General features: G+C 46.7%; 1 protein-coding gene across 1 annotated transcript; it reads right to left on the reverse strand.

Annotated features, from left to right (window-relative positions):
- Positions 1 to 1,673: 1,673 nt before the first annotated feature.
- Positions 1,674 to 12,232, reverse strand: LOC111265497 (uncharacterized). Its single transcript, XM_022842236.2, has 4 exons — positions 11,658 to 12,232; positions 7,543 to 7,674; positions 5,203 to 5,596; positions 1,674 to 4,713 (listed from the first exon to the last, which is right to left on the reverse strand). Exons 1-4 carry the CDS (start codon positions 11,724 to 11,726, stop codon positions 2,852 to 2,854), a joined length of 2,457 nt encoding a protein of 818 aa, XP_022697971.1. The 5' UTR covers positions 11,727 to 12,232; the 3' UTR covers positions 1,674 to 2,851.
- Positions 12,233 to 27,262: the final 15,030 nt, after the last annotated feature.

The raw sequence follows: 27,262 nt of genomic DNA on the forward strand, positions 1-27,262 counted from the left end.
TACACCGTTGTACTCTTTGACTATAAGAGGTAGCATTTCTTTCAGTATCGTATAATTCACGTCGTTTTTACTATAGCCATTTTCACTATAAGCCTCTCCTACTACGAAATTCGTGGCGCCACAGGTTACCCCCACCCAGACCAGCACGGTTATAGCAAAAATAGCAGATAATGGCGGAAGACACCGTCTGTACATAGTATGCCGTAGCACCCGTACTACATAGAACGTCGCTGATGGAGCTACTCGAGCGTGCAGTGCACGCCCTGTCGGGGCACCCCCTATCAAATACAGGCGATGCTATAGCCAGGGGCTACGCCTATCGTGTGCAGAGCTATTTAGTCAGTGAATACCTTACGAAGTCTCGGCCTGGCGGTTACCGCACGACAACCCTAATAGCCGTACCACACAGCACGACAGCATAAGGGTAGGAGAAACCAAATGAATTACTATACGTAGCTAACCCACGTGCGCCCGCAGCTGGCACCACTGCTGTTCGTGCTGATACGAGTCGTCTCACTGATGCTGAAATGTCAAATGCAGTACGATCCTGTCTATCCTGCCGCGGAATAAAGAGAACTGTGTTGCCGGTAGGGTGAGGCAGTTGGCGTTAACGTCAGCTAGACAATTAAGTTGACGCTTTTCAGCTGGCTCGTTGCTGTCGAGTATCGAACTCAAGTGAGTGATCACTAATCGCGCAGAAACACAACTGACGAAACTGACAAAACAAGAGGGGAAGGTGGGCTATAAAATATATAAACAAAGCTTATGACTATTTCAGCCTTGTCACCCCCCCCCCCCCCGCCCTGCGCCAGATTTTCTTCGCTGAAACAAATCAAGCAACAATCATCATGCGTCTTTCAAAGGACGATTCAGTATCTATAGGTATGTTTGTGTAAAAGATCGCTAAAAATCTGAGTCCATCCAGCTACAACTGCAGGCGGGGAAGGCACTCGTTCCGAAAAATACTGATAGGGTGCAATACAAATGCCCGCGTATTTCAAATAAGATACATGCGCTATATTCCTTTACCGGTTCTACACATATATTGGATACGTGAGATTCGTCTAGAGTGATATGCTTTGATCTTCGAAACTTAATGAAGGGTACGTAATACTAACTCGCATCATTTCAATATCAAAACATTACCTTATTACAAACATTATCAAGGAGCCTTCGATAACTTCATTCGTTGAAGTGTGAATCTTGTTAATAACATGCTTCGATCGTATGTGCGTTAAGCGTTGCTTCAGATGACCGGCTCTCGGCAGAGATTGTCGGCATTTCAGATACAGACAAACAAGTGTCCTTAGGTTTATTAATTCAACGCTTTACCGCGACATTATTATGGGGACGTATAGAAACTATTGAACAAGGCTGATGTGGGATGACGTACATACGTATATATGTGAAGTGTGCACTGTCTTAGCACTCCCACTCTTGTTTAACTAGAGCACTATTATACCAACAAATTAACAAAACTATTAGTTAACATATAGAACACTAGGCTACCCCGTTTGTTGCCCTTCCTGAGACTACAACATTCTAGAGAAACTCAATTCTAGTGAACTATTCCAGATCAGACCTGTTTCGTAGTCGGTAATTAGTACGACCTGTAATTTCTCTGATTCTCATTACATTTTAAGCTGACCGCTAAGCAAATAAAAACATGGGTCTTGTTTGTTTTACGAGATTTTTCTTTGTTTCGAGCATTTATTAACAACATTTCTTTGCCTACGCACTTACGGCGTTTACTTTCTTTACGACCTTCGGCTTTTAAATATTACTTACTATGTACAATATTAGCATCTATGGATTTATGTTATCATTATTACTGTTGTTATCAATAATATTATTATCATTATATTACAGCGGACCACCGATTCTATCTCTATATATATATATATATATATATATATATATATATATTCGGGGTCATGTTTTTGGTTTCTTAAAAATAAATAATCCTCTCGCTTTGTTCCGTTTTCTACAATTATTACGTTTTTCAAATAATATAATAATTATAATTAATTAAGATTATTGTCAATATAATCATCATCATATAGTTCGATCCGCTTTGATATTATTTACATGAGATAGACGCGATGTACGTGGTCGAAATTGGCAATCGCTATTTACTATGTAATAGTTAATTAATTTGTAACTCCATATCAATCAGCCAATCTCAACTACGCCATACGCCGAACATCACAAGCGTCTTCACAATTCGTTTTTCCCATTATGCTGTATTGTGTTTATTATTTGGCCCTTTTTCGTTGTTCCGCTTCGTTTATCTTTTAAGCTGCCCGAGCTATCCCTAACTATGTGTCTTCTCCCCCGTGATCCCCCCGGGTTCTCGCATATGTTACTGCACCGTTTACTACTTTAGTTTTAACAACAACTTTTCAACAGCAATTATTTACAATGTGTAATGCATCTTCTGTTTGTGTCGCAATTATACAACGCCTGTATAGCTAGTCTACATAACTATTGATTGTAGTACTAGTCCACCATTTTAATTTCTCTCCCTCTCCCTCTATCTCGATCTCCCCTCTCTCTCTCTCTGATTACAACAACAAGAATATTAACAGAAGACAGCAGTAGTGCCGAACAACAACAGCAATCTGTAGCAAACAGCCAATATTGTGTGGCTGTGCTGCAACAACTGCACCAACGCGCCAGGCAAATAAACACATTACACGAATGTAGGCAGGTAGGCGCAAAGAGATCATGGCGAATTCATCATCTAACAGAAACAGGTATAAAGGCCCCTAACGATACACACGATAGTGATAATGGTGCCAATCATGTGCGTATCCATGGCGCTTCGGGGAATGGCGAACCCAGAGGTGGCCTATACTTGTGTACTGAGCTTGCTCGAATTTGCCCCGGCGCTTTTCTCGTTGCAAATCTTGCTGCTGCTCGTATTATGGACGGCGTGGTGACTGCTACTGTTGTTACAGCTAGTATTATTACTGATGTGGTGGTTGTTGTTGTTGTTATTGTTGTTCTTCAGAGGTGCTGAGCAGACAAAATTCGCTGATTTGTTGCTCTGGCAACCCCCTGTTTTTGCCTTGAGGTCGGCTTTGAGGTCTCCACTTGAGGGGTTTGCTTTCTTCACATTCTCATAATGGTTCTCTTCTTGTCTCGTGTTTAACACTTTGTTATTGTTATTATTTGAGTACAGCCCACTGCCTCGGACGACCGAGTACCGTGAGAACTGCGGCTCGACCCCATCGACGTAGTCGTGAACAGTAGCGTACACGTGCGCGTCAGTGCCAAGCCTTGGTAACGTCTTGTTGTTATTCTTCAATTCATCATTAATTTTGATGGCTGGTGAAGGAAGTTTGGGCTGAGGTCGTACAAATGCACCGCAGGGATCAGCGATTAGGCCGGGCGTCATGCTATAGCGTAGGGAACCAACATCACCAGGTCGCAACGAGTTCCTCATAAGTGAGTCGCTCCTTCCACCGGATCGATAGATTGAGTTGTTCATCATAGCCGCTGCCCGTGCCGAGTTCTCTTTGTTCTGTCGCATGGCCACTTGATTCGGTCGGTACTTGCGATAATAGGCAACAGCTCCAAGTGCAATCGAAATGACGAGCAGGATCCCAAGCGTCAGAATGGTTGCCTTCTGGGCGGCGGTCACCACATCGGCCTCGGGGATCTGCTTCAACTTGGAACCATACGCTCCGTATTTGTAAGACATACTGTATTCACAATTGGCTCCGGTGAATGACGGTTTGCAAGTACATTTATAGCCGTCGATGAGGTCCGTGCATTGGCCTCCATTCTTGCAAGGGTTCGGCTTGCACTCATCCACGTTCAATGAGCAATCCTTCCCGCTGAAACCTGATGGACACGCGCATTCGAAGTCGTTTTGTCGTGAAAAGCAGGTGCCTCCGTTTGCGCAGGGCTTGAGGACGCAGTGGTCAACTTGAACTGTGCAGTTGGCTCCCGTGAAGCCCTTTCGGCAGAAGCACTTGAAGCCATCACCATGACTTTGGCAGGTGGCACCATTTGAGCACGGGTTTGGCTGGCAATGGTCACGGATCTCGCATCGGTGCCCATAAAATCCTTCGGGGCAAGTACAACGGAATGGGGCATCGGCATATGGTTTTTCGCCATTTGTGCACCGTCCACCATTCATGCAGGGATTACCGTCACATGGATTAATCTTGTGCTCGCAATTAGGACCATCGAAGCCTTGCGGACAGATGCACTGGGGACCTGAGATGGTGTTTCGGCATGTTGCGCTATTTTCGCATTTCTTCGTGTCGCATGTCTCATTACGAAATTCACAGTGGACACCGAAAAAGCCTTCACGACAGCGGCAGCTGTAGTCGGTTGTGTTCGACACTTCCTTGCAGGTTCCACCATTCATGCAAGGTAGAGCCGCGCACCCTTTGATCACCTGCTCGCAGTTCTTTCCACCGAAACCGATTGGGCATTTGCAGGTATAACGACCATCACCCGAGTTTAGGCAGGTTCCACCGTTCCGGCACGGGGCGTTATTAGTACAAAAGTTGAGATCACGATTGCACAACATCCCGCCCCATCCTTCGTCGCAGTTGCATTGCCACGGCTGGTTACAGCTACCGTGCTTGCATCCGGGAAAGCGAATACATTGGTCACACATAGCGCCCTCATAACCGAAGTGGCAGTCGCAGCCGAACGGCTTGCTGCACGAGCCTTTGCATCCAGGTCTGCATACCGCTGCAAGGCAAAAATTAAGAAACCAGGTTAGATATCCGCTGTGTTTCTTATGCGCTATTGGTTTCTTTTCGTATGCGCCATCATCACCATCATCGCTCTCAGAGACAGGTAGCGGCGGCGGGAGAATCGACAAAAGTAGAAGAAAAGGAGCAGAAGCAGAAAAATGAAGACAGATGGTCGCCAGGTCCGTTAAGCAGTACGGCAGGCGGAAATGCATTGTAAGCGCACAGCTTGTGAGTCTTTAGAGCTTACAGGTAGGTGGTTGTGATAGCCATAGCGAAAGAGAGGGCGGAGCAGAATACAGACAGACAGAAACAGGCAGAGAGAGACACAGAGAGCGAGAGAGAGAGAGATCAGCAAGGGATGGATCAGATGAACTGAATGAAACGACAGAAGGACACGATCGTCAACTTATGATGATGATGGTGATGATGACGGCCACAACAAGAGCCACAATGAAGACGAAGAAATGAGACAAACAATACTTACGTTTATCACAATATTCGCCGGCCCAGCCGCGAGTGCAGACCTTGTTGCCCTCCTCGTCGCATTCGTAGTGGCCGAAGCGGTCGTTACGGGGACGACACAGGCGATCACAGGCGATACCATAGTAGTGAGCAGAGCAGACGGCGCGGAAGGCAATTTTTACGGGGGACCGAGCGAGGTCAGGCTTCGACCATTCCTGGCTGATGGCAAGGAACTGGGATGATGTCAGACGCAACGCTGGTGCTGAGGTGGGCACTTTAGATTCAAGCCAAGCTTCGACGACAAGCGCAAAGGTGCCCGGCCAGCCGAAGTCGAACGGCATCGACACCTCGAATGAGTTGGCTGGGTACGGCAGACTCAGAGGTGCGCTAATGGACTCGCCGTACGTACACGTCATCTGCAATAACAAGAAGAAATACCTCTGTGATGTTAATTTTCGTGCTGCTGTTGCTAAGCTGGCGACAACGCAGTATCAGTAACAGCAACGCTTGACTACAACGACAAAGACAATAATAATAACAATCTGTATCTGTGACGTTGATTCTGCTGTGGCTCTGACGAGGTTATGATGGCAATCTATCTATTCATTCTATCGTCGGTCATAACGAAAAAGGTGATGCTTGCACTTAATGTTAGCTAATCAACTGTGGAAGGCCTCGACGGTTACGGCTAACACCCGGTGGAGGGCGACAGCATCAGGCACGCGTTACGCGACGCCGACCACATGCGAGTCTGCAGCGCAAACCACCAGGCAGACAAGTCGACAGTTATGTATATGCACCTAACGACAAAGGTAGGCCGAGATTAGGAAATAAGCTACAAACAAGCTGGCCAACCGGCCGGCCGAGGACCCGTATTAAGATCAAGTAAGCAGCAGACTCTTTTCGAGAAAATACCGGACAACAGCATTCAACCAGTCAGTAAATGAGGACCAACCCGCGAAAGCGACAGCGGCCCGGCAATAGGCCGCTGTGAATCTGCTGCCGGTCGCTGGCGGCCGCTCCGCTGCCGGACGCCTGGAGCTCACTAGTCAGAATGGGGAGCTGTCTTTTACCGAGACCATCTGGCGGTCCACCACATTGCCGCCAATTGCCGAAACAACCAGAGATCCAACAATCGAAATGACGCAGCAGATGACGACGAAGAAAATGAGTACGATGTGACGGCCAGGGTCAGCGGCGGCGACGGCGGCAGCGACAGCAACAGCCAGCGGATCAGGGTCGCTAGCTCGCACCCCCAAAGTCCCTTTTGAAGCAGGAAGATAGAAGGGGGGAAAACACAGCACCTCTGCGAGTAAAAGACTACGACGATATCGAAGAAGAAAACGAAGTGGAGAGAGATCAAATGGATAGAGGTACAGAGATAGGAGAAGAGGAAACCGTAGACAAAAAGGAGGTAAACAGAAAAGGCGGAGGAGAGAAAGACGAACAGCGACACAAGCAGCCAGCGATGGCAGCGGCAGTAGGACACGGCAGCAGAACCGGAAAAAAGATCAGCATGTGTTTTAGGCCTGACAGAGTCAGGCTAGGAGACAGGGAAAGCTACATCCTGTATTCGTATCGGTCGGTCCAGGTCGAAAGCGAAGAGTGACTCCGATGGAGGTAAAGTTAGGGAGAGTCGGAAGGGGGAAGTGGAAAAGTGGCCTAAAGAAACGACCATGACGACGACGACAATAACACTGACGCTGACGATGATATTGGAGAAGAAACATTGCAGATGTAAAGTCTGGCTCCTTTAGAAACAGGAAACTAGAAAACAAGACTTCGGAGGAAGGCGGTAGAGTGACAGCGGATGAGTGCCAAAAGAATTAAAGAACTAGTGCCAGAGGACTAACGCGGCGGCGGTAGACACGTGAGATGCATGCTGGCAGTTCTTGCTCGCCGCGGTAGGTTATTTCGGGCTAGCATGGATGAGGAAAAGTAAGAGACAGATATTTGTGTTTTAGAGGAAGTGTATTAGTTGGGCACGCTAGCCATGCATGTCCACATGGCTAACGCAGACGCCTAAAGAACTGGAGTAGTACTACTACCCTGACTAATATTACGACAAAAAAAGATAAAGACCGTGACGGCGATGAGGAAAAGGAAGCCGACGACTGCGATGGCAATGGACCAGCACACTGGAAAGAGGAACTTGAGGCAAATGGAGGAAAAGCTACGACTGGCGAAAAAAGTCGAAGCGCGACGAGAAAAAACTCGACACGCTCGAGAGGTGTCATTTAAAAAGGAAAGAGTATGATAGAGTGAGCCAGATGATGTCTTCCGCTTTGATCTCCCTAGTTTTTACTTGCCTGATGCTAATCAGTGATTTAGTAGAGCAATTTTCGTATACTGGTATACTTACGTTATCAGCATTGATCTCTCTCTGGAAGTGGCTCCAACATATTCTTAGCCGGAGAACATCCTGACGACTGAGCTCCTTTGTCATGTTCAAGCTTTCGACCTTTAATTGAAAGACGCCACTTGCTATCGCGCTCTGTAAATTTATAGACAAAATGCACACAAAAAAGAAAAAAACATACGTTAAATTTTCATTGTCCAACCTACCTTGACATGTATAGCGTCAATTTCGGTTGAATGAAGCTAAATAATAATCTGCTAGTGAATTAAGAACATGTTATACTTGTTTGCTTGTTGTTTGGTAGACTTGTTGCATTTGAATAAGCTCGAAGTTTTTTTTAGTTGGGGCAGTTTCAAGTGTATCAGATGCCCCTATGTTCCCATCCGATTCGTTGCTAATCGTTACTGGCCTTCTATCTTGCATATGCTCTCCAAAGTGACTGATAGTCATAATTTTATGTATATAGCATATCGCCAGCCAGGTATGAACGAGCGTGGCCATCTTTATGGTGTGCATGTGTGTGTACTTTGGTTAGCGCACGGTGGTGTGCTGATTTCCCAGTTTTAAGAGGGACATCTGCCATTCCGCCCCCGAGAGTGTAGGAGAGACAGGGTTTTCGGCCTCGAACAGACGAGCCCCGACCGAGCCGAAGACCTGACAAGACGCTGTGGGAACCAAACATCAGCCGAGACAGCATCAAGCCGAGCGACTCCAGTCAGTTCGTTGTCATCGGCGGCAGCAATCCCCGACTCTCCTAGTCGCACCATCGTTCGCCACTGTTACTCCGGCCGGCATACAGGTCCGGCTGCTGCAACGAGAAGGAAGGAAGGAAGGAGCGTACACACAGGCCGTCACACGCAGGCCGTCCATCCATCCATACATAGTACCATAGAGAAAACTACTTATACGACCTTTACTAGTAGTAATATACTATTGCCGCTAGTGAGCGACTGGCCAGATGCCACCGGAGCTCTAGCACCTGGCGCTCGCTGGCGAACAACGGAGTGACGGCCAGGCAGTGACTGGTATCCGCCTGCTGTTGTTGCTGGAGTACCTCGAAACGCTGGCAACTTCTACGGCTGGCGTGGCCGCCTGGTTATCGCGCAACGACACCGATGGACGGGACAACTGTTCGTCGCGACCGTCTGCGTGCTGTTGGTGCCGCTGTTGCTATTGTTTCTACGCTGGTTATAAAACGACCGCCAGCAGCAGCACACGTAAAAACGTCGCTTTTCGTGATCTTTCCTTAATTTTCTTACTGGAACAATATTGGCGCTTACAAAAGTCACTGGTAGTACGGTAACCGTGATGGTGGTAAAAGATGGACAAAACGGCTCACGTTGTTCGCGCCGGACCTGCTAGCTGCTTCAAATTGCCATTGTTGTCCTGGGTAAGGTGACACCGCGTCGCGGTTCTCTCTTAGCCATACTCGATTCAAACAGACTACAGGGACCTGAGTCCAACAAGTAAATGGCAACAACCAGCTAACTAGACGACAAGTAAACCATTTACACAGGTATCTATTCATCCGGCGTACTCGAATGACAAGATATACAGCGAGAAAAAAAAAGATAAACGCGTTCCAATCAACTAGCCAATGATGATTAAGTCACGTTACACACCAATGGCAATGATAGCATTATCCTATCTTCGGTTTTTTGTTATTTTTGGATACACTGTTGCTTTAGCAGACGTGTTGAGGCCAATCCAGTTATGTTTTTGCCTGTGGCCTGTACTATAGAACAAACGAAAACGTAGATAAAGGATAGAGCTAAACGTTACGACTCTAATTCACTGACAAATTGATTGTTCAACTTTGGCAAACAACACCGGCGGTAGAAGGGTGGTATTAACACGCTAACAGTAGAAGTAAAACAAGCGTCTTCTTGCGTATTCGAGCAGCTGCCCCGTCATAAGCAGATGTTCACGACGCTGCTCATCGCTTCGAAATTGGGCGTCTTGTTGTTGCAGAATTGTCGAATTTTCAATGACTGCTCCTGACGCGGCCATCATCGGAAATTTTTCATTTATTAAGCCACCAAAGCGATAGATGACTACCAGGCCTTTTTATTGTCAGCACATAGTGTAAGGGTGATCATCTCAGGAGTAACTAGGTAAACTAGTTAATAGAAACTGTTGAGGCACAAAGACGAGAAGACGCTGGGAAACCTCACGTAGGAGGATCCGCGGCGAGTGATGTTGCCGAGGCGACATAACCGTTTGTGGGCTGAACTTGCAGACGTGGTCAGAAATTGCTCGATACGAAGTGATAGTTTAAGCAGTCATAAGGTAGTACCCCTATTTCGGACAGTGAAGTTAAGTAGGAAAGAATAGCGATGATGGAGAGCGGCTTCCGGCTAGATCGCTGTAGGGCCTGTGTCCTTTGGTGCTGCTGCTGGCTCTGCCGCTTCTGCTCGACCTTGGTACTACGTTCAGCGGAAGCTTGGCTCAACCCGTCATGCAACTGTGCAGAGCCTCGAATATATCTCAGGTCGCTACTACCATCACTCAAACCGGATAAATCTACAGCTGAGAATGACATGAATTGCCTATGTATAAAACAGTTGTTGCAATTATTGCAGTATTCTCGTAAAGAACGTACGAGGAGAGGCTGGAGCAGCAGCAGCAGCTGGAAGTTCAAGTTGAGAAACGGGGTTACGTCTAGCGGTCGACGTTAAATTGAGTTGTATATCTTTGCAATAGATAGATACACAACTGTTATCACAAAATGATAACTTGAGTGTTTTACAGGTGAGTGAAAAATCATCAACCGTGGCGGATTCAACTCGTGGGCTTTTCCACCTAAATTTGATCTTACTGATGATAATCTCGGCAAGTAGATTCATGTTTTCCATTTCAGTTCCTCTGGCTTGACTCCGTACCATTTTAACCGTCTGATTAGCTCACTATCGTTGCTATATATTACATTCTACCGCTGCTTCTCTAAACACAAGAGCCATGGTAGACCCGGGCCGTTACGGCCGAGATACATGGTGAGAAAACAGAAATTAACTTAGTAAACTTCAGAACAGTAGTGAACGCTAAATGAACTTCGGCGGTAGCAAACCTCACACGTGGTAGCTACGATCACTGAAGCTGCCAGCAATGAAGTTAGCAACGAGCCGAGAAAGCAACCAGTTAACATTAGACAAAACAAGCAGAATCCGACAGCATCCGATCTGAACCACCACCGTGCGTTAGCCACACAGCCATCACAAGTCGTGTCCGACTGTGGGAACCTCCGCGACCCCCGACGGTGGCAACAGTGGTCATGTCTATCTTGACAGCAGTGACATTTTCGCGCACAGAAACATCTTCACTGCGACAGGTAGCATCGGTCCCTAGTCGCTCCACTGCTACCAGCTATAAGCGAGCGATGACGCCACGCACCGAAATATCAGGCAGTCGCTTGGTGGGCCGGTAAGGAAAGGTGTCCGCCGTGCAATGGATCAACAAAGGAATAGTCGAGAAAGCACAACGTTTAAGAAGATAATGCGATAAGCTCTCGTGCATTCGACGTTGTTCGGCGGTCCGAACGTGGGGACGGACAAAGATGCCACGTACGTACGCGCGGTTCTAGCCAGTAGCTGGGAAGCAGTGAGAGCTGGCTATCTCATCGGTGTTATATCTATGTGTGTCCGTCGGCAGGTCGTTGTATCTACCCTATTATTGCTCGTGGTATCCAGGCAAAATCAGATGATAAGACTATCGCGTTGTTACGATCGTTTAATGATGCCACTCCCCATTTCGGTCGTCGGTCGGATCGTTACTTGGCTGATTATCTCCTGTACTAGTTGTGGAAAATGATACAGATTCGCCGTCTCCGTCATCTTTGATATAGCCTTCATGACGACGCCATATTAAAATTGGTGGCCTTAATTATTTCGTTTTGTGTGCGCTTGTGTATATGTCAATATACTGCAGACATAACTAGTATGAAGTGTAGGTAGTAAGATATACCGTGGCCTAGTGACGAGCTGAACAACAAAACAGAGATAAACAAAACGAGCAGAAGTGTCAGAAAGTATGGTTTGTCTTCTGCGTTGTTCAATCACACCGCGCATATGCAATATATATATATACAAGTACGTAAAAATGAATGCCGTAGGTATTCTTACTTGTAGAAAGCTGGCGGTGACGAAGATCACAGCAGATAAGCAACCGACAACACTAGGTATGGTCATCATTTTGAGCGCGAGATACCGTTCGGTGACGATAACCAGAATATGTGTATATATATATATATATATATATATATATATATATGTATATGTATATGTATATATATATATTATACTCGCATACGAATAGGGGGAGGTTAAAGTCCTCAATTCGCGCAGTCACCACATAGCACGGCAGGGCATGGTCCTCATGACGTTCAAAATATCCAAGAGTAATAAGGGTCACGTTCACAAGGCGTTGCGCTAACAGAACTGAACAAACATTCACGCACACACATTTGTCGATGTACTGTTTTGCTCTATGTACATAGGTAGACACGCAGGCTGACTGCGCACGTAGAATGAATGCATATATCCTTTGTGGCACACACGGTGATTAGCAGGTTTTTTTCGATGACTACAGTTACTAGTGATACTACAATGACGAAGGCGGCAACGACAAGCTGTTACAGCTACCGTTGTTATTATGGTTTGCTTCTGTTTCAACACGAGACGCGACTATCTCCCGCGTGGTCTTGGTACGAACTGACACCAGAGCGGCCCGTGCCAGCTGAAGTCTACCGGGGCACTCTGGAGAGGAGGAAATACAAACAGGCGCGGGCTGGCTCACGGAGTCCACACAACCGACAGAGACTACGCACACATCGCATACATTCAGGCAGAAGCAAGCGGACGGAGCCGTCACACAGTCGTTCATTCGCGTACCGGCGCTCACTCACTCACACAGCCGGAGCAACAGCAGCCGCCTGCCATAGACAGAACAGCAACTAAAGGAGCACCAGCGGCGGCGGCGGCGGCGGCGGCGACACCAGGCGAACCAACGAAGCAGCAACCAGCCAACCCGTAAGCTCCTCGAGCGCCAAGCCGCGGCCCCATTGACGCCCATAGAATAGAACCGGTGGGGAGCGAACGACACCAGCGCCAGGAGCTCACAGCGGAGAGGAGGAACACCAGATGGCGGCCAGCTTGGAAAGCAGATGGCCGGTAGTGATGGTGGGTGTTTGGCGGCGTTGGTGCTCGCCGCGCTGCTGCTGATGGCGCCGACGACTCCGCTGATGTTTCTACGACGACTATAGGATATTAGAGAATAGGGCAGAACCGCGATTACGACGATGATGATGCTGATGATGCTGGGGATGGTGGCTATAATAGTTCGTCGTAGAGGTAGCAATACTAGCCGATAACGCCGTAAGCGCCCATAGTACCTATCTTTATGTATGTGATGCTTATGAAGCATAGGGTGCTCAGATAGATAGAGAATCTATAGATACAGAGACAAAAGAAGGCAGGAAGAGGCAGAAGGAGAGTCGAAGAACCAGTACCCAAGAAAAGTGTAGCTTTATATCTGTTATAGTGACACTATTGTATAATACTATAATACGGTAAATGGGCAAGATAGCGCCAGCGCCGGTGCAGCAGACAGGGCGTAGAGGGTGCGACTATACTATTGATACGACCGCATTATTGATGGAACATGGAAGTCATTAAGGTACGCTCTCACGCATAGATGTACCAATTTCTTGCAGAAGAACATAGCCGAAGGAACTAATCCAGCCGAAGCCCAGAGTAGCGGCTAGCGTCGACATAAGGACTCTTAGCGAAGAAGTAGCGGCAGAAGAGGCTGAAGTTGAATTTCTAAGTTAAATTCAAACTCTGGCTGGTCGCCGAGAGGAGAAAGCCTCCAGGCAAAATCGACCATTGAGACAACCGACACACCAACTACGACGAGGACGACGACGGAGCTGACACATATACCACAATAGTCAATACTTATTGTGGCTACTTGTTGAACTAACCAGATCAACCGCCCCACGTGGGGTTCTTTTAGGTGGACGAACGGATCTCGTCGAGGGGTTCACTGCAGGAAACGATAACGAGTGAGGGTTCATAATGCAAGTCGTCACTGCTGCAGCTCGCGCAGTTGTACAAATGGCGACAGTCTCGACGATGAGTGCCGAGTGAGTAATCAGGAGAAGTGTACTGGTGACTCGAAGCCAAGGGTTGGCGAAACAGACGGAACAACAGGCAGACAGACCAGATCAGGGTAGGTTGTAGCGCTCAGATCAGTGGACACATAGTGCGTTTTCGAACAGGCATGGGGTAGCATCACGATATTCTGTATGGCGGCTGGCAACGACTCTAACCTGAGAAACGACGTCTAGAAGAAGTTCGAAGAGAATCTGACCATTTGTGATTTGAGTGAACAGATGCACAATGATAAAGGCGATGACTACGACGCCCCCGCGGGGGCGCGGGAGGAGGGTGAAGGGGCAAAGCCCAATAGTAACAGTCCAGAAGCTGGTGGTCGCCAGACGGTCCAGAAGGTGCGGTAGAGGATAACAAAGTTGAGAAAGGCCAGTGCTGCAGCAATCATAACTCATTGCGCGCGATCACCCACTCATTTCAAATGTTAGATACGGCGCAGCGGTCGAGAGCGCGCGAGTCGCCCAGCGCTTGGCGTTGTTTCCGCCGAACCTTGGCGCGGATGCGCGCCAAAAGTTGTACAACGTTGGGTGGAATCATGTTTGGATAATAAGCTAAGCTACGGCAGGTTTCTAGAACTATTGTGTACTAGGTATCTGCAGTCGGTTCCTAGCACTCCACAAATATTATTGCCCATTAAAAACAGACTGGTGTATAGGTGTTTTAAGTTCTGCAACAATAATGACGAAAACAAATCATACCAGAACACGTATAATATATTTTACAAAACTTCAGCCTTGCGAGTACCTGACTATTTCGCGCAAGGTGTAACGTACATACATCAATGTCGAAATTGAAAATAAGAGAGGTCTAATTACCTTTTTCTGGGGGCAAATCGTCATAGTTCTCTGTGTGGATAGTAGTGTGTAGTAGAACATAGTGTGAAATCAGACGGTAGCATGTAAATGTGCATAGCATACGGATCTGATACAAATGTATACTCAGCTCCTGCAAAGTTTAACAAACAAATGCAAAATACCGAGTGGAAATGAATGCCCTGAGATACGGCGAAAAACATTAGTTTCGTAAAATGGTTCGCTGTCTGACAATGACTACGTACTTATTAATTCGGGGTAGCCCAAATGCAGTTGCCCGAAGTAAGCTATTCTACCCAGTCTTCTGTCTTCGTGAGGTCAGCCACGGGTGGGCACTGCTATCCCATCGAAGTAGCGGCACCGCAGCCATTTCATTCAATGTTCAATTCTACTAATTGCTCTGGTAGCCATTGTGCCCCTGTCACTCTTAGATTGCGATAGTGCGATGACTGAGAAAGCTAAACATACCAGGAGTAGAATTAGAGTCTGATGGAAATCAATAAGCACCTACGAATTCTTTCCGTGAATAAGCGTAGTAGCGTAGTGAGGGTTTGATTTTATCGGTGAGTTGTTGAGCTTCGCTTTTTGCTTGATCATTACAACAATCAACCTCGTTCCTTTTCTTAGATTTCCTACATAACAGCAGTACCGGTAACCGAAAGATGTGTAAATAGCGAGTGTTAGTTTTCTAACCACCCCGATCACGAGAGAGTTTAATGGGTTTGCTTGCCTTAAGTTGCTAGCTGGGGCGAATAAGCGAGCCTTCTCCACAGAGGATACGCAGTCGCCCCGGGCCGGCACTTTGAGACTACAACGCTGGGCAGTCACATCAGAAACGCCAGTCTTATCGTGAACATCAGCAACAACGAACACCTCATCCGCGCCCCATGCCACACCTTTGGTGTAGGCGGTAGGAGTCTTCGTCTTCTTTTAGATGCTTTTGCATAGAACAAAACGCGTACATGAGGTCGAAAAGCGGAAAGGGGCAGGCTAAAGGGTGAACACCAAACAAAGACGGCACCAATTATTGATTCCCAAAACACCCCTGCCGTTACCGATCGACGACGGAGTTAGTTGAAGATTGGCCTGCAGGCGTTCGCATCCACAGGCTTTTAACTCGGTCATCCGGCCCAATAGTCAGTAGTATAAACTTAGCAGATTGATGTATCACACTGAGTCTGCAGCCGGAGACGCTGCGCAGCTAGGATGAAAAACGGAAGTTAGAAAGCCAAGTCGTCAGGTCATCAGTTAGAGACGTGTGGGCGGGTCAACTTGTGTGCTTCCTCGACGTTTGCTCCGTTCATCCAGTGACGTCGCTGGTGTGTAAGACCCGCTCATCGCTAAATGTTAACCTTCGTCCCACAATTCGAAGCGGTGAAAAATAATGGATGGAAGGGGCTGGAATTGCCGGCTCTTCGCAGTTGCGTTACGATCTGATACAAATCCTGCAAATCACTGTTGCGCTACTACGGCAGGACCTATGCTACGCTCAAAGAGTACTCTCCCATTGAGCAGATGATATCGAGTAATATCCTCGTAAATTAAATAAGTATGCGGGAGGAGGTTGTGTGGAAACACTGACTACCTAGATGTGTTTTTCGCTTAATGCTGTTCACTACAAGGCCTAGCTATTGGAGTAATAACGTAGTAGTAGTAGTGGCTATGTTTTGGCGGGTGTCTGCATACGATTGCCGAGTTGTCGATCAGCATCGGAAAGGGGAATTTAGGGTTCGGCTGGGGTAGGGGAAGTTTGCGTTAGCATTCCAGTAACCATAACCATACCGGTCTGCGACGGTCGTCGCGGAATAAACAGCAAACTTGAGACGCCGACTAACGAATCGGCCGAATGGACACATACGGAATACATCTCGCTGCCGCTATAGACAGCGGCAGCAGCAGCAGATGTGGCCGGACAAGGATCTCTGACCTGACGCTGATGGGGCCAAGTAAGATGACTTTTTACTGGCGGCGAACAAGAAACATTGCCTGTAGCTCCTCGACAGGCCCTACGATGCGACACGGCCAGCTAGAGGCTACTAGTGTTAGGCTTGGCATGCCTGTGGTAGTACGATAATCCTTGATGTCGGGTAGGAAGTAAGACAAAGCGCAGCAATGCTGGTAGAGAGTGTAAAGAAATAGACAGGCTGTCATGTCGAGGGTGGTCGATTGCGGTAAGGTCAAGGCGCCAAGGCAAGGTAATGACACTACTGGGGGGTGGTAATACCGCTGTTGGTAGTACTGATGTTGGTTTTTGTGGCAGGAAGTCTCGAGCCAAAAAAACAGAGAGGCGAAGCTAAAAAAAAACAAGGCGGAAAGTTCCAGACGACTCAGTGTCTGCGAACTCACCATTGCAGCTAGATCGGACTACAAAATTGGGCGGAATTTATGGAAGAAGACGACTCAGAGGTCGATGTTCTGGGAGGCACTCAGACGGATCGTCCACAACTAGCCTTACTATTATTCCTATAAAGTCGAGGCACTGATTACTAACGAAGCTACTCCGCGTCTACTTAGCGCACGCATCGATAAATAAGACGGTTACTTCTTGTCGTTGTAGTTCTGCTCGACCTGATCTTATAACGGAGGAAAGTTAAGAGCGCTTCACCTAAAGCTCACTGGGTTATTGGTCTTCCTGCGTATAAGTACATCTTGGACTCCTGAAGGCGGATATGTTCAATGATTCTACCATTTAGTTCCATACCACTGAGATCGTGAGATTCGGCCATAGAGCGAAAACCCAGTTTGGGGCTGAGTAGATCGTGAGTCGGTTGCCTGCTTAAATTGGGTCGGCAGAGACTACGAATTCGTCCGCTAAAGGATATTTTGAAGCATAACATTCAAATTTATCACAGAGATCCGAACCCATCGCAGAGGAAGCTTTCTATTTCTACACTGAAGGATCACGATCATATTACATCAAACTTCACGGAGGAAACTTAACACTTCTACAAGATGGCAACGTCAAGCTAGCAACAGCTGTCTAAAGAATATTGGAATGATGCCTATCGGTTGTTATTTAGGAGATGAATGAGATCACTACCTACGTTTGTCTTGTAATGTTTATGTTTATAATGCAACAATCGGTAGGTGTTGTTCATCTTCTCTATGGCCTATTTATGTGACAGACAGTATATTTATCAAACTGATATTTGGCCACAGTAAAACGATCGAGTTTTGTTGGTGTACGATCTTCATCTTGAATACCATATTGCGCGGCACGTAACTTTGGACCAGAGCGAATTTGGCCGATCAAGAGGTGCGTGTTAAATGAATCACACACTGGAATAGTTCCAAGCTATATTTTTCTTATGTTTTGGTGCTGTCTTTGTCCTGTCAAATGTTATTTTGTCATTTCAGGCGGAGTGATGTTCCAGTGGCCTTATAATCGATGTGGCCTTCGCCAGTCACACATGTAAACGGCCTAACAGCACTGAGGGAAAACTTACGATTAGAACTTCTTCGAATGTAAGTGAAGCTGGTAAACGAGAGGCCTTACACAACCATTAGAAGCACAGTATACGCCTTTATCACCAAACACTCGTTTTATATCAACGCTTATTGCAAATGCTTCACATAATAGTTACACAACTATTACGTATACCGAAAATTCATAATTTCCTTGAAACTGTTACGTAAGTGCTAAATAGGTTTGAAACAAATTGTATACCACTATTGCATATAATCTGTAACCATAGAAACGCTCGCATTGCAAATGTTATTAGCATTTGTTCCTAGGAAAATATTTACAGATCCTTTTCGCTGGTTGTTCCTGTAATTACCTCGATCGCTATCACCCTTTGAACTATACGATGGAACGCGTGTAGCCGATCAGTTTTATCTGCCGCTTCTGCAGTTTTTCCGACGGCGTCCACATACAGTACAGGTTGCATTGGTTGTGACTCAGTTTCCATCTACGTGGAGGTATATGAATACACTATTTTCTAATGGGCAGTCCAGTAACAAATAAGAAAGGCAGCGGGAAAGGAGGTGCTGGGGGTCAGGTGCTAACTAAGAGAAGAACACGACGCAAAAACGTCGCAAAAGACCACTCACCATGTAAGACAGACGGATAGGTACGGACAGAAGAAGCAGAGCGAGTAATGATGGTATTCATGCATTTGCATCGTTTTAGGATTGAGTGTGATAGAACAGAATGCCGAATTGGAACTGAACCCCACGTTTTAGAGCGGATGCTCGTTGCTGGGCTGGGATTTAAGGGAACCGAACAGGATGCACTTGGCAGTCGGTTTGTTCGGCCGAAGATATGTTTATCTGCCATGTTTTCGAGTATAGCCCTAGAATAAGATTAAGCTGGGCAACGGAGTGCGCGCATTATTATTGATGGCACAGCCCACCGTAAATGACAGGCGACCCCGGTAAAGAAGAGCAAAAATAACAGAATTCAAACAAGCTCAAGGTCATCGAGGGTCGACTCTACTACCAGCCCGCTGCTACTGTCTCAGCTTTGGCTAGGGCTTGTTCCGCTTATGCTGTGGCCGCTGCTCAAAATATTATAACTGTTTGTGGTATTGATGCTACCAGTGCGACGGGATTCCTATAGGGAGACTCTACTCAGCCACTGTAATTGTAGTGAGGATGTCGTGGCTGTCAGCTCCCGGCCGCAGAGTATCCACGGAGTATCTCCACCGGCGATCGGAGGCGCACACTCCAGGCCAAGTTCGCCGTGTCCGTCTCCTCTTTTCAGTCAATCAATTTCCACTGAAAAGCAGTCGCCGATTTCGCTGGCGGATGAGTGTTGTCTGCCTGTGCAGTTGCCTGTGTGGCTGAGTGACGACGACGACGACGACGGTGATGATGATGACGATGACTATTTTTCTATTTTCTATTTCTCGAGTCTGTCTGTGGGTTGTGTCGAGGGTAATGGCAGCTGCCCGTGGTGCGCTGATGTTGCCGCTATGGTATTCGGATCCCCTGGGAACGGAAGTGCTGCGGATGCCAGTACACTCGTTTCACTTCCTCCGCGCGCGTTAAGGGTTAAAAAGAAAGTTGAATGTTTAAAGAGTGGCGGAATGGCAACTGTTGTTGATAGTGCGCCGAAGCTGTTGTCAGGGACAAACTATGCCTGGTGATTAGAGGTAGGCAGAGAACACAGGCAGAAGACCCCAATCATTCGTAGGAGACAACAAAGAAATACACATCGGGAGAGACGAAACGCCGATGTTGGCGTGAATTGCATCATTTACAAAAGGTTGAGGAGAAGCACTGCAGCCACCAAAAGCACGACAAAACCGGTAGCAGCAGCAGCGGTACAAGGATAGCATCGTCATGAACGGACGCCGTAGCGGCAGCCGCGATTACAGCAGCGTCGAGGGAGAAATGGTCTCTACAAGGCTGCAATTCAGATTCGCTGTCCATTCATCCGGCCGGCCGCTAAAAAATTCGCCGGGTCTTCCTGTTTAGAGAAACAAAGAGTTCTGTAAAGCATACCTCACATATTGAGAGCTTTCTGGTCTTGCCATTGTGAAGTGATACACGATTGTGTGGTTAGGTATGACTGAAGACAGGTTAGAGATAGACTTCTTAAGAGCATTACTATCTACATCTCGCAATTCATATGCAGATATTTTAGTGCAACAACGTACCTACTTCCGTATATATATATAACGTAATACGGACATTTCCTGCAAAGTTCTTCAATAGTTATGGATATCTCTTCATTTGTCAAAGAAATACAATAATTTTTCGAAAACTTGTATGTAATGCGCTGATTTTAGATGGTAATACAATTTACCTATACCTATTTTAGTATCACTGAGCGAAATATATCATTGTGATGCGTGGGCCAATATAATCGAAGAAAAACAAGCTCCGTTGCAAACACACTAGCGGTAACGTCGTTGATGCCCAAAGGACCATCTGAAGCGAAGCCTTTCACCGAATTTCAATGTGCTTTGTGTTTCAACCGTATCTGTTACCTAATAATCGTAACCAGCATTGGCCACACGTGGCCTGGTCTGTGAGCCCTTGAACTAGGCCCGTGTGTCTTATCCAAGCTATGAGAACCTTAATCATCACTCATTCAAGAACAGATTTAGTTAGTCTTTTCGTACCTTGCCTTAACTTTGGTGCTAATTAAGAAAACGGAACAATTTCTCTCAGTACGACTTGTCCTGCTAGAAAGAACAATACGATTTTCTAGAGAATAATTTTCTAGCAAATCGTATTGTTCTTTTTGCAGACACATTTGCCTCACGCATATGACACTTTGTGGTTATGTTTCACGGGGTAGCTGTATCCTGTGTTATTGTGTTTTTGTGTACAATTGTTCCTTACTTGTAGGAGGTGTTCGCTCTTCCACTTATTTGCCTGGTAAATGGAAATAAGAGACATGTATTATTTTACATTACTGTTTATGTATCTCTACTTTTTATTTATTTGGCAAATACCTATAAATACCCTTAGTTGTAGTGTGCTGCTCTGCATTTTGGTCGACCGAATTAATCTAGCATATTGCAAAAAATTAGAGTTTCCCAGGACAGACCTCTCAAATCGAAATAATTATATCACGAAAAATGGGCTCGATCGATGCCAAAGGGGATTTTCTATCTGTATAGCTATTAACAAAACGGATATAAATTTAAAAAAAAAATACGTGTCTACAACGCCTTTTGGCATATGTGTAAGATAATGACAGTTCTCTCTCGATACGGGCTGAACCTAGTGTCGGTGTTCGAAGTGGTCCCACCACGAGTACAGAACCCTTATTTCCGACAAGTGTATGCTTCCTTCCTGTGGCATAAGACATCCCTTTAATGGCTGGGCTGGGTTCCTTTTCAAACTTCCATAGTCATTGCTAAGAGACCCTATACTACGTAAGAGTAACATCGCACGAATGAGCAAGTGGGTCTACGCCCTGAAAGGTAGTCTCGGATTCGAATCCTTGCCTTCCGGTGGTCGCTTGCAACGACAAAAAGGGCGATGATGATTATTATGAACACTCTTGTTTAGCTTCGCTGCTTCTGCTATGACAGCTCTACGTATCTCGGGTGCGAAGAAGATCTTGATAGCGGCAGGGAGACCAGCAGCATCACCGAGTCACATGGTGAGACCCTATTCTTCTCTACTTTTTTTTTTGGTTGTACCTCGTACTCCTTCAAAAACGTCCTATCCTTTTCTTCATCCTTTAAATTTTGCGCTTGTGTGCACTGGATTTCATATCACACGAGCTAGAGAACATGTGGTAGCAATAGTAATTGCAATAATCGTTAGTATCTGATTGGTGCAGGCGGCAGTTTGTGTGGTAGCTTCTTGCTAAAAATTCACCGGTATACCGACAAGCACCAGCTACGTGTAAGGGTAAGCCTACGGATGTAGACGGATCCCCAAACTTTGAGACAAACAGAAAAGCAGAGAGGTTAGAATTGAAAGAAAGAAACACAGATCAGTGGAAGCAAAGCGAAAATAAAAACAATATAAAAACGTACCTTTGTCTGCAATAGGGTCGTTGTTGGAATAATTTTTAACGTGGTATATATAGCACATTGTCTTTTATTCGAGCAGTCCGCCCCGCACTGTGTCTCACCCACCGTGAATTCAACGAAATAAGAAGCAAAGCAACTTGATTAAGTTCCGCTTAAAGCTCCAATCATGCGCCTGGCTTTTGAATCTCCTTCCTGCTACAGCTCGTGTAGTGCAGTGACACAGCAGGAAAAGAGAAAAAGTTCAAGCTCACTTTCTGCTTTTTACATAGAGCCAACTTCAGCACTCTTTCTCGACCTTTACATTTCCCAAGGACCACAAAGGTCTTAGGAGAGCCTTTTAAAGCTAGGGCTTATAGCAAGATATCCAAGAGAGTCTACCACACAAACACAGCATTTCCATCTCCGTCTTTGACTAGCTCTGTCCTTCGCTTCATAAATCGGGAAATCTATAAGCGGAATTATGCATACACGAACGAAAACTAGGTAGGTCGCTTACCCGTTTTCTTCTCCCCCCCCCCTTTCCCTCTCTCTCTCTCTCCCGCTAATTTTTCTTTTGCTTTTGATATTTTTCATGTTTGGACGGTGTCTCGCCCAGTTCTATGGACAAAAGCCGTGAGGCTTGGCAAGCCCATCGCTCGTTCGCCGGTATCTGACTTCTGCACATGTGCAGGAGTTACGGAAGAAGCAGTTACTGTCTGTTTTTTTTGTTCCCAGGAAACATTTTCTGGCGTCTTTGCTTCTTTAGTCAGGCTTCGAGTGTGTTCGCTCGCCGTAGAATATGTACGACGGTTGTTTTGCTTCTCTTAGTATGAATGAAAGCCTTTGAGAGATAACCCCATAGAAGGGGGGGGGCGAGGGGAGAAGACAGTATCAGAAACTAACAGGAATGAGCGACCATGACAGTTTCGCGTTGGAGCACTGATTGTGTAAAACCTACTATTACCGGTAGCATTAGTAGGAAAGGTTTGCTCTGTCTCGTCTCTTCCATTTTACGGCAATCGGAACCCTAAACCCATGCTGGAAGACGATCGTCAATGGTCGAGTGAGCACTACTTTGCTAGGCCTAAGGTTTTTGCCTTACAGCATGCCACATATGAAGAGGATCTTCCTGCTCTTTTTAAAGAAAAGCAAAAAAAAAAGAAAATCTTTTCAACAGATACGAACAAAGGAGGAAAGGGATAGAGCACAAAGCATTTATGAAGCTAGCCTCTCTCACTGCCACTCTACCTAGCGAGCAGACGGCCGACGGCTGGCAGGCAACTGTCTTGTGGGTAGTAGCTCCTACCGCTGCTGCAAATCTGTTTCGTTCACTAGTAAGGAAGTACAAATCAGTGTCTTCCGGAGCTACCGACGCCGTTTCAGCATAGACTCGGATTGGCACCGTAGTGCCATTAATGTATCGACAGCTCATATCTGTACATATCTCTGCCGGGAAGACAGGCGGCAGTCGCTTTAGCGACAGCAGCGGCAACTGTGAATTCGGAGGAGTAAAACATATTCAAGAATAAGACGAAGATAAAAAAAATTCGAACGACGGGTGGTGTCGAAGATAGCCGCTAAGATAACGACGACTACGGCAAATTTATCTGTCGATGACTGGAGACTTTTAAGCGCCGCCGCCGAGAATCCGAGTGCGATCGGTATGAATCGCAGCGGCACTCGTTGTCTCAGGCGGACGTTTGTGGCAAACGGACGGAACCGAACATAGACTGTTCGAGAGCAAAAACAAGAACGTTTGTATATATACATGTAGATGTATATATATATATATATGTATATATACATGTGTCTTTCGACAAGATTTGTTCTCGTTCGATTACAATGTGTCCCGTTTCATTTCAGTGGCGTCTACTGGGACGCCGGCGTCGGCGGTGGCCACGGCTACTTCTGCGACATCTTATGCTGCTGCGGTGTGAACGGAAAAAAGCATGTAACAAGAGTGACAGCATCAACAACAATATAAAGTATTGCTTGAAAGAAAAATATGGCTTTAACTTAATGCGCTTAGCTTTCTCGTAGTACACCTTTTACCTATAAACCAGCAGACGTCCGTAAATGTGAATGATCTATGTATAAAAAACGACCTAAATCGAAGAGAACCGCGTGGTGAGACAAAAGTCGAACATCGAAGAAATGTTACGGGGTATGACGCATGACGAACCATACGAATCATATACATCGTATCTATAGCGGAGGGAGTGGATAGTTAATAGAAAGATCCAGCTACGGCTGGAGGTTGGTTTAAGGTAGAATTCGAGTTGTCCGCAATGGCGGTAGCAAGCAAGCAAGCGTGTGAAAATGGACCAAAACGCGTACTCTGTCTTGCCATTCCTAACAATACTTATTCTTATATAGAGTAGAATGCCTATTATAAGTTAGCCCTTAAGGATCTGATGCTGCTTACACTAGCTTCTTTGAAGACGACGAGACGACACCGACAATGAACGACAATGTGAAACTGTCTTGGGTTGTTTGTATCTGCCCCTTTGTCTTTTTCGTTCAACCTGACTTCTCGTTGTAGGTGGAGGAGACGTCTATGGCCGAATAGCGTAAGAAACCACTAAGGACAATGTGCAGTTCACATGCTGTTAAATCCCGCCTGGCCAGCGCTGCTGCCGCTGTCTCTTCTGCCGATCTACAGAATGACAAGACAGACTGGTTCAGTGGACAGCGTCGTAGTGGAGAGGCAAGCGGAAACGACGTCAGACGGCAGACAGCAACAACTTAAGGCGTAGCTCGCCGGCTAGCATCATCGGGTGAGGTAACCTGTCTGTTTACTCATTCCTTGGCCAAGCAAAAAAATCGTCCGAGATGTATCTATCGTTCACGTTCGTGCTTGAACCGTTGTTGTTGATGTCGTTGCTATCGTTAGCCATGTTTCGGAGAAGTTTTCTCACTGGCTAAACTGGATGGCTGCTTGAAGTGTGCGCGATTCAGGAAGGCATGCTCGTACTCTGCAAAGGAGCTCTCGCTCTTCTAGCTGCCGGAGACGAACCACGTCTCGTTCTTTCTTCCATTCAGGATAAGAACACGAAGTGCGTGCGTGCGTGTTTGTGTGTGTGTACGTGCATCTGTATATTTGTATGTGCCAGCCTTATAGTCGCTATAGTCGTAGCGACTATGTTCCTTCATTGTCGACTTCGCTTGTTAATGTTACTCTTGCTGTTGTTGCTGATGATGAAGCCACTGCTGCCGCTGACGTCGCAGCCGCCGCCATGTCAGCCCCCACCGCCTCCGTCCGCCCGTTCGTCATGGGAGGCTGGCCGGGATCATTGCGTTGAGAACCACGTCTCGCCTCGCCAGAACTACTACGTTCTGTGCCTCGGGTACTAAGGTAGAAAGGCTAATGGAAACACGGAGGTGGACCTACCACCCTCCTTCTATTCTTCTATAGATAAATGCTTCTACGACTGTATATATGAAGCCAACCAACTAGTGCCTTGGCACTTCGCCTGCTGCCTACACCAAAACAGTAAAGTCTTCTGCATATCAAGACTGTTTCGTCACAGAGCTGCTGACAATTACCTTTCTCTACTATGTCCTCTCTTCTACGACGAACACCAGCAGCAACAACAACAAGAACGACGACGATGACAACAGTCCCAGCGGTAGCGGCAGTGGCGATATTGTGATTACGCGTTTACGCCAGAACGGCGTGAGAACTGCGTAAGTCTCTCGCGGTTGCTTTCTCTCACTCTCCGCCAAGGCGCCGTTGCTACGGCTATAGTCGCCGTTAAAGTCTACTTCTGTAGTGACTCAAACGCCATAACAGTAAAGGCCACCGAAGGCTATCGCTGATGAGCTACTGGCACTGCTGCCGCCTACCGTCAGCGCGAGAACTAGTGGTTTGACGCTAGCGTATCTTGGACCTGAAGCAGGCGGGTAGGGGAGGGGGGAGTCAAGTACCTGAAGCAACAGTGGATGGCGGCTAGCGGCAAAAAGATTGGGAAACGCAGGAGAGGACGTAGAAATACAAAAGCAGTGCGACAACTAAGAACTAACCGAAAGGAGCAGATAGGTCCGGTACGGTTGTTGCTGCTTTTGCTGCTCTACGGCATTCACTCCTACAAAGGAATCAGACGAGATAAAAGTGAGAAATTGAGAGAAATTCGTGCTACCAGCCCCAGATAGCAGGTAGCGTATAAAAGTAGCAATATCACAGGGGAAGGATATCAAGAACAGTGGTGATTCAGGCTGGCTACTATTTCTGCTTCTAGTTGAAGTTAAGGGCTGGGAAACATCTAAGATCGAGGCAGACAAAGCGACAGCGAGACGAAACAGCCAAGACACGGAATGACCGACCGACATGTCATTCAAACTAGCTACATTATACAAAATGGCCAACCAAGTCGAATCGTGCCCGTAGCCTCCAGCAGTGAAGCCACCGTTGCTGTCACTGCTGCTACTGGCGTCACGGCGTTGACACGTCAGGTAGTAGGGCAGTGTACGTTCAAAGGTATGCTACCTGCTCGCTTCCGCGATGGGAATACCTGATTCTAGTTAATGTCAATGGTTTACTTGGTTGTTGCGTTCGTTTGTTCTGCTAGGACTTCAAACGGGTTCTATTAGCAACGCAAAGCTATCGGCAAGCCGACGAGGAGTAGGCTCGAGCACCCCTGCCTTTTGCTGATCTTGTAGAACCGCCAGATCGCGGAAGTACAGTGAGAGAAATGGGCGTCACTGCTACTACATCAGCAGCCACGCAACACATTGTACGTAGGTACGTAATAGAAACACCGCTCATTCGCGCATGTAGAAGACCTCGACTCCTACACTTAACGCACAGAGCCTACGAGGCTTACATACATAATCACGACAACAGATGCATAGAGGCTAAGTAAACCACGAATACATATCTAGGACAGAAAACTTCTTTTGAAACTGAATTTCGCTATACGGAGCGCTAGATAGATAGCGAGAATAAAGGAGAAAAACCGCGGCCCGTGAGAACCTCGAAGTTCCGTAACGAAGTCCTACTAGTAATGATGCTGTTGACGATAGTACTTCTGCTGTTGTTTTTGTTGTTGATCTGCCTGCGCTGACTAATGCCATCGACATCGTGGGCGCAGCTAGCGCTTAGGCGCAATGCGCGACCAACTGCACCGTTGAACTGATGATGTGACTTGGTGAAGCCGGGGCCTCTCTACCTATTTAAAGCTTCCCTATATAAAGCTTTACGTAGTATTATGGGTGGGTCTGAAGCATTCACCAACGCTGTCGAGAGAACGAAGCAGAAAAACGAGAAATGTTTTTCTTTTTCCACTTTATGTCCGGTTAAACTGTCGATTACACGGAGTATAAG

The sequence above is a fragment of the Varroa jacobsoni genome, unplaced genomic scaffold (assembly GCF_002532875.2).
Source record: "Varroa jacobsoni isolate VJ856 unplaced genomic scaffold, vjacob_1.0 scaffold_975, whole genome shotgun sequence".
NCBI lineage: Eukaryota > Metazoa > Arthropoda > Arachnida > Mesostigmata > Varroidae > Varroa > Varroa jacobsoni.

Coding starts and splice junctions, on each gene's coding strand:
- LOC111265497 (XM_022842236.2), bottom strand. CDS start 11,726: ATGATGACCATACCTAGTGTTGTCGGTTGCTTATCTGCTGTGATCTTC. Junction 7,675..11,657: donor TCACCGCCAGCTTTCTACAA/GTAAGAATACCT, acceptor ATAAATTTACAG/AGCGCGATAGCAAGTGGCGT. Junction 5,597..7,542: donor GAGAGATCAATGCTGATAAC/GTAAGTATACCA, acceptor TTGTTATTGCAG/ATGACGTGTACGTACGGCGA.